Source organism: Mus caroli, chromosome 12 (genome assembly GCF_900094665.2).
Source record: "Mus caroli chromosome 12, CAROLI_EIJ_v1.1, whole genome shotgun sequence".
NCBI classification, from domain to species: domain Eukaryota; kingdom Metazoa; phylum Chordata; class Mammalia; order Rodentia; family Muridae; genus Mus; species Mus caroli.
The window spans coordinates 111,269,688-111,278,122 of NC_034581.1; the positions used below are offsets into that span (position 1 = coordinate 111,269,688).

The 8,435-nt window shown below is 39.5% G+C and overlaps 1 protein-coding gene across 5 annotated transcripts in view; it reads left to right on the forward strand.

Annotated features, from left to right (window-relative positions):
- Nucleotides 1–8,435, forward strand: part of Esyt2 (extended synaptotagmin 2) — an 809,403-nt gene that overhangs the window by 778,216 nt on the left and 22,752 nt on the right. For 3 of the 5 annotated variants that reach the window (XM_029484378.1, XM_029484379.1, XM_029484381.1), the window contains 5 exons: nucleotides 402–484; nucleotides 3,449–3,497; nucleotides 4,670–4,759; nucleotides 5,177–5,272; nucleotides 7,093–7,194. In XM_029484378.1, coding sequence (XP_029340238.1) covers nucleotides 402–484; nucleotides 3,449–3,497; nucleotides 4,670–4,759; nucleotides 5,177–5,272; nucleotides 7,093–7,194 — 420 coding nt within the window. The remainder of the gene's footprint in view (nucleotides 1–401; nucleotides 485–3,448; nucleotides 3,498–4,669; nucleotides 4,760–5,176; nucleotides 5,273–7,092; nucleotides 7,195–8,435) is intronic. The other 2 variants (XM_029484380.1, XM_021179169.2) reach the window with 1 other exon arrangement.

The window sequence follows — 8,435 nt, forward strand, 5'->3', positions numbered from 1 at the left end:
TCACTTTGTAGACCAGGCTGGCCTCGAACTCAGAAATCCACCTGCCTCTGCCTCCCGAGTGCTGGGATTAAAGGTGTGCGCCACCACACCCGGCTTAGACCTTAGATTTTATGTATGGGTGACTTCACACCTCCACCTAGTTTTAGGGGCTTGTGCCTTGGCCCACTGACACAGAATTCGGATAACCAGAAACAGGCCAAGAAGACTTGTTCTGTGGGCAGATATTTTAGAATGGCCTAGTCATCAAGAAGTGTATTCAGTTTTCTGACAGAAAGAAAGTAGTATACTTTTAAAACTGCTTACTGCAAGAGAAAAATACATGGTAATATTTGTTATAATCATCATACTTAGTATTTGATTATGATAGTAAAACTGCCTAACTACTAACCATTAATTTTCAGGCTTTAGTGTATGAACACCCTGGACAAGAATTGGAGATTGAACTGTTTGATGAAGATCCAGACAAGGATGACTTCTTAGGAAGGTGAAAAAAAGAGCTTGGGAACACCCTTCTAGTCACTCTCCTTGATGCAAACTTTAAGATTCATTTATTTACACATACACATTTTAAATGCCTTTTACATAGGTCATCTATTTTACCACATATCTTAATTTTTTATTTATTTTTATTTTTTATTTTTTTTTACTTCTAAAAACACTCTGTTGTCCATCACAGAGACTTACACTAAGGTTCATTCCACCTGTCAGTTAGACTATGCAAGCTGGAGAGCCAGTGAATGCAGAGCTCCCTCACCCCCCAGCCGCTCTTTGTGCAGGGAAGTCTGAAACTACTTCCTTCCAGGTTGTAAATGTGGATTTAATGTTAAGCTTTTCAGTTTGCTAGGGTACAGTCACTTTCATGATACCCACGTATTGGGATGGTAAATAATGCTTTGTTTACTCCAGTTGAAGAACTAATATACCTGGGGAAATGGGCTTTTAAAAATATATTCCTGACTGACAGATGGCTCAGTGGTTAAGAGTGCTCGCTTCCCTTCCTCGTACCTAACACCTTTGTCTGATGGCTCACAGCTCCTCTGGCTCTGGGGGTACCTGCACTCACCTCTTTCTTTCTTTCTTTCTTTTTTTTTTTTTTTACACGCACACACATATTAAGATAGCAAAAATAAATATTAAAACATATGTTTCCAGGACTGAGAAGATAGCTCAGTTAGAATGATTCTCAAGATTCGTACCAGTAGCAAAATCACAGTTATGAAAATAGTTACAATCATCATACTGTAATCTCCATTACTGTGAACTCTTTACCCATCTCTACCCCAATGCCACAAGTGCATCACAGTGTGTCCACAATAAAGGCATCTTGTGAGAGATGGCTCAGTGGCTAAAAATTCTTGCTGTTCTTCCCAAGTTCAGTGCGTAGCACCCATGTCAGATGGCTCATGGCTGTCTGTTATATTAGTTCTTCAGCTGTAATAAACAAATCAGTATTTACTGTTCCAATTCATGGGTACATCTCAGTCCTCCACATATGTGGTAAAATAAATGTCATACAGCAATAAAAGTACTTTTATGGTTAGGGGTCACCACAACGTGAAGAACTATATTAAAGGGTCACAGCATTAGGAAGGCTGAGAACCACTGGCTTAGTTTTTAGAATGCTTTCATTGAAAGCATAAGAGACCATGGATAGATAGATAGATAGATAGATAGATAGATAGATAGATAGATAGATAAAGTGGGCTGGAGAGGTGGCTCAGCTGTTAAGAGCACTGACTGTTCTTCCAGAGTCCTGTGTTCAATTCCTGGCAACCACATGGTAGCTCATAACCATCCAGGTAATGGGATCCAATGCCTTCTTCTGGTGTATATGAAAACAGCTGCAGTGTACTTGTAAATAAAATAAATCTTTTTAAAAAGTGGGGGATTGGGCATAGTGACACAGGCTTGTAATCCCTGGGGATGGATTGCACTGGGGAAGCAAAGACAAGTATATCCTTGGGGCTAATTAGGGGCAACTAAAGTACTTGATAAGTTTCTTTCTAGGTCAGTGAGATACCGTGTTTCAAGAAAACGAAAACTGTACATAAAGAAAAACATTGGCCTCCACAGATGTGTATTTGCATCTGTACACATAACGAATAAATATGCATGCACACATTTAATAAATGTTTATCTAATTAAGGTTATTTAAATGAGTTTCTTGTCGAGAGGGATGGTGAAGGATTGGGTTACATTACCAAGGATTATGCCTCATCAAGTATGGCCTTGTGTGTTATGCTCTGACTTGAGAGTCTCTAAGACCCATGGATTTTACTGTGTTTTCAGAATCTGTGATTGCATACAAGCTTAAGTAGGAGCAGGAACATGGTCCAGTCAAATATGTATATAAGATGAGAGGCTGGTAAAGCAGCTAGGAGCATCTTGTCATTGACTAGGGCTAAGACGGGACTGATTCACCCTGAAATCCAGATTGTAAGGGAGAAGGGAGATATGTTCAAAAGTACAAGTATACTAATCCCGTCATCATCATTGCTGGCTCCAGAGTGGTAGTGCCATGACTGAATTAGAGTAGGATTGTTTGGTAATAGAACCTACTCTAGACCTGCTAAGGGACTTGATATAGTGTGGACTTACACTTCATTATACAAGTAACTGTTCACAGTGATGACTGAGCACAAAAGGATAACATGTAAAAACTCATCAGCTAGCCAAGCATGGTGGTGTACACCTTTAATCCCAGTACTTGGGAAGCAGAGGCAGGCAGGTCTCTTGAGTTAAAAGCCAGCCTCGTCTACATTATGAGACCCTGCCTAAGAAACAGAAAATCATCTGTGGCTGGGGAAATCAGTGCATGAAGAACTTGCCATGTAAGCATAGGATCAAAGTTCAGACCCAGAACCCACATAAATGCCAGAAAAACAGCACAGCTGCCTGTAATTCTAGCAATTGGAAGGCAGAGGCTAACATGGCCAGAACAGTTCTACTATTTAAACTAGTCATATCAGGCTCTGGGTTCTACTGGAAGACTGTCATAATGAGTAAGATGAAGCGTGTTTGAGGAAGACCCCTGACGTTGGTCTCAGGCGTCCATGTACGAGAATGCTGTCAGTTCCCAATGCTAGTCGTAGGCTTCCACGTGCATGTCCACATGAGCAGTCCGTTCCTGATGTTTATCTCAGGCCTCCATGTGCACGCACACATGAGCAGTCAGTTCTAGCCTATGTATTCTAGTGTTAGTTCTAGTATATGTGTTCAGTATTTTGAAAATTAATCCTGTTATTTCTTACTCTTGATTTTATTGGACATAAGTTGTAGGAAGCATTGAGGAAAGTTTCCTGGTAAATTGTATAGCTTTCTTTTTTTTTTTATTTTTTTTATTTTTTATTTTTTTTGCATTTCTAGACTACTTTTTTCACAGACAATGTTCAACAGTTCAGAAGTGCATTTCTGTGTTCTAAAATTTTGTGTTGTTTTATTCTTACAGTCTTATGATTGATCTTATTGAAGTTGAGAAGGAGCGCCTTTTAGATGAAGTAAGTTTCCTCTGACTTTGGTCCACTTTATGAACACTGTAAGTGCCTCCTGTGTGCCAGCGTCACTGTGACCTACTACTTTTGCCTGCCTACCCAGTGTGAGAAGTTTGACTACTACTCTAGGAACAATATTTGCTTTGTAAATGTTTGAAATGTAAGGGTATCATTCAGTAATAGTCTGCTTGTATAGATGTGCAAAGCCCTGGGCAGAAAGTGTGGGTGAGCACAAAATGGAAACTTGAATTTTCCTGTGGACAGACTATGGTGCCTTGGAGGAATTAGGGCAAAGATGTGTAAACAGATTACAGATGGAGTTTTTTGTTGTAGTTGGAGTGAATAGCAGAGACACACAGATCTGTCAGAATGGAAAAGGTATCTGTAAATGCACTAATAATTTGCAACAAAAAGATATTATTTCAAGTAGGGAGAGTGATCCATAATGCCATAAAAATAAGAAAATACATAAAGGAAAACTGCACAATAGCTTCCAAAAGATAAAAGATGGGTAAGACTTGGGCCAGTACAGTCTCCTCAGCTAAGCCAATGTTGAGACCCCTCTAAGTTCACAGCGGCACCCTTCCTCATGGAGTGCTTCTGTCCATTTCTCAGTGTTTCTTATACATCTGATACCTGCCAGTCAGTGAGCACAGAGGTGAACAGGAGAGACAGAATCCTTCCCATGGCACTCATTTTTAGCATTGAGCATTTGGTTGTCTTCATTTAACTACCTTTAAGCTGAAGCAACTATGCACTGTTTTATCAATTGATGTACAGCAATGAAAAACCAAGTATCTGAACTTGATTCTGCTGTTCAGTGTTTGGGATTAGTGTTATACTCTGTTAACCTCTAAATTCTCTGTGAGAGCATATACACGGACATAAACCTTGTTAGTGCTGGACAGTACTAGAGCACTTGAGCCTGTATGTAATGATAGTTCTCCTCACATCTTAAAGGCTTTGTTGGGCATTGGGGTCTTTGAACATGGTGTCTGGCCAACCGGGGCGGGCCCTTGGAGCATGAGACATAAAATGGCAAGTGCACTCCTTCAGGGCCAGTTAAGAACTGTTGGTGCCACAAGGTCAGTGAGCAACTTGCAGTGTTTTTAGACTTGGTTTAATCAGAATTTTTTATTCAGGAACATTTTTGCTGAACTTAAACACTTTGTCAACAGTGGTTCACTCTGGACGAGGTTCCCAAAGGAAAGCTGCATTTGAAGTTAGAGTGGCTCACACTGATGCCTGATGCTGCAAACCTTGACAAGGTACTGTGCAGTGTCTTCTCTTCATGACCACCTACTCCTGATTATTAGGACCATTCTCTTTGATTGTGTTGGTATTTATTTTAAACAAAATTGTATTAGTAATTTTGATTATTGTGCCATAAGTCTTTACAGTGGTAAACAGGAATAAAAGTGTAGAAAAAAATTTATAGGTCATTATTCCTATTCTGAGACTTTTAAATTTTGTGCTTGTGGTAGCACAGGGATTTGAAGAACTATGTCATCTTAGTGCTCCATTTTAATTGGTTTGTGTGAATAATTGTCTTGTCACTTGACAGTTCTTGTTCTGCTGCATGGATTAGATTGTGTGTTACTTTATCAAGTGAAGATTGTGTGTTACTTTATCAAGTGAAGATAGTGTAGACACACACTCACAGAGACTTGTCTCTCACCTCCTAGGTGCTGGCAGACATCAGAGCTGACAAGGATCAAGCCAATGATGGCCTTTCATCTGCACTGCTGATCTTGTATTTGGATTCTGCAAGGAACCTTCCGGTAGGTAACACAGAGCTAACTCCTGTGAGTGAGTGTGTTTCTTACTTGGAAACTACTACCTTGTCCAGCTACGATATGTTACCTAATCTTATGTGGCAGCAACAGAGAGAGGGCCATAAGGTAGTATTTGCTTTGCACATCTGTATTTGTATCTAATTATTACAGCCTAGTTATCTCAGGGTAAAAATCCTCCTCTTAAAATGAGGAATAAATGAAGCAGCTCTGATCACACACCCTAAGTGTGTCTTAGATATAGCACAGTGGAGGGTGAGCTGCTGAGCTCTGACTATCCTCAGGGGTAAAGTGGAACATTATTAATGCCACCAGGTAGGTGCTGACCTTCAGGTACCTGGGACACTTCCAACTGAACAAAGGCACAAACAGAGTCAAATAATAATGTTTATTTGTTTATATCAGATTGTTTTGGTTTTAGGAGGGAAAAACTGTAAAATAAAAAGTAATTTGAACATGTTAGGGATAGTGAATTTTTCACTTTCCTGCTATAAATCCCACTAGCTAAAGTCATGTTATCCTCGTAAACGTTACATTATTGGGTAACTTTTTAGGTGCCAATGTGCTTGCATATGAGGGCATTCCCTATGTCATTGTGTCAACAGCTTTTTGTTGAAAGATAGAACACTGTCATCAGTTACAGGTGGTGTACCCACCAAGATTACCCATTGCATAATTCTGCCTTCATACTAAATGCTCAGTCATATAAGTGCATTTGTGAGCAGACTCCAAACAAAAGCAAACAAGCACTTTCCTTATCTTGTCTAACAATCTTTCTGGGACTTTTATCCTGATAGCTTATGAAATTGCATCATGTAACACCTTTTAGTTTTTGGAAATTTTATGTTTACTTGAGCTTTTTAAACAAAAAATGAAATTAATATTTTTGTACATTAGTATTTCAGTTTAACAACTGAAATATGATTGAGCATTTTATAATAGGAATATATAGTTATCATTTTGTTAATACCATACCCTTTCTTTCAATGACGTTTCCTTGTCTTAACTTTTAGCTATTTAAATTCGTACATTTTTTTTCTTACTTTAATCTTTCAACCAGTCTTTCCATTAAAGCCTGTGACTGTTCCTATTTTTATTTCAGTATCTACTTTATTATTACCTAATCTTTCTGTAGAATTCCTCACAGAGTAGAACTTTCTGCTTTTGACCACAACTATGTTTGATATATAATGTTGCAATGTTTTATAGTGCCTGAGGGAAGTTTATTTGTCAGACTGTCATGATGGCTCAGTGTGTAAAAGGCAATTGTTTCCAAACCTGGCCACCTATGTTCAGTTCCCAAACACACTGGTCTGTCTGTGAGAGAAGAGGACTGACTCTTTTGGGTTGTCCTCTGACCTCCACCTGAGTGCCATAGCAAGCCCCCTACCCCAACTAAATACATATAAAAAATGTTTTAAAAGAAATGAATGTATTACACAGTTTAGGATATAGAAGATAGTGATGGTTACAGTTGAAAAAAGAGACTGTGCTTTTCTGTAAAGCCATATGTTTTGTCACTTCGATTTGAAATGCAAATAATGTCACATGAGCTCAAGAGAAGGATGTGCTACAGTTCTGTTCCAAGGGTACTTTGCTCACAGTGTGCTGTGGCTCATCAGAGGCAAAGGATCCACAAAGCCATACCTGCTGTTTGTTGGTTTTAATGGGGAGGCTTTGTTGGCCAGTCCCTGTCTGTCCTGGGATCCATTGACTCTCTCTGCACCGTTTATTTGTGCTTCTGGTGTGTGCCCACTGACCACAATCCACCATTCTTTGCTTTCTCTTCCTGTCTCCATTTTCCTAAGAGTATCTACGAGGGAAACTTTGGGTGTGGCTACTTAAAAGAGAGGCGAGCGTCGGGACTAGTGTTTTGTGAGAATACTACCTCAATCTATAGAACACTATTTGTGAGTCCTCCAGCTCCTTCTTCTGTGTTCATTGAAGACTGCCCGTGTGGCTTGGAGCTTCTCTCTGTGCAGTCTGCTCACTGGAATGTCTGCATGCTGTTTTCACTTTCTTGCATGACTTCAGTTACCATGTCTTCATTTGATGCTGATTTTGTCAAATGTGACTCTGCTGTGATGTTGGGAGTACATCTGACATGAGATGAACTAACATGAACTAACTCTACTGCTGCTGGTCCATAACATGGTATAATTAGTCCTCTGAGGGAAAAATAAAGCCATAAGGTTAAATTTATTTTGTGGTTCATTTCAGGAAGAAATATAAATTTTGCTCTAACTTTCACAAATCTACTTTTCATCCTCAAGAAGGATAGCAGCATTAGAACTTAGGTGGCCTTCTAGCCCACACCACCTTGTCCTCTCTGTCACCAGTTATGGTCACATGAAGCCACGAGTCTGCACATCATTTGAGAGCCTGCTTTTGCCACAGGCCCAGCCAGAGCCTTTGGAGAAGAAAGCTATAGGGGGTCCATAATTTCTTTCTTTCTAGGAACTTAAAAATGTTCCCCGACTTTGATGGCATTACATCTGATCCCATTGCCTGGCTGCTGCTTCCACACCTGTGCTGTTCAAGGCTCTCTGGTGGCTGCTGAGTTCATTTTCTCTGGGGTCATAGAAAACTACACCAGATCCTCTAGTATACTAAGTAGTGTATGGAATCACCCTTTAAATTTGTACTATAATTAGTGAAATGAGATTTGTTAAGACCTCTTAAGAAAGAGAATATGGGTATTTAGCACTGTTTTGTGGATGAGGAAAAACATTACCCGGAAGAATAGGCAAGTCACACTACTAATAAGGAGCACCTTGACGTCTCTAACTCTGTCTCCTAATCTGCTTAAGGCCGTTTTAAAAGGCAAAAGAAAGCTGGTCCTGTAATTCGTACACTCTGGAGGTTAAGGCAGGAACATTTCCTCTTTCAGCATTGTGACCCTGTCTCAAAAACAAAACCAAAAAAAAAGGAAGGCCATTAGAACGATAATTCCAGTAAAAGCCATCACATCTTAGAAAATGGTTTATGCTTCTGTTTTCTTAGGAAAAATGACATCAAAAACTCCTGTAAGAGACAAGGCCAATCTGAATAATTCTGTCAGTGTGTCCAGTGTGTCTCCAGTGACTTTTCTAGGTCTCTCTCTCTCTCTCTCTCTCTCTCTTTTTTTTTTTTTTTTTTTTTTTTTTTTTTT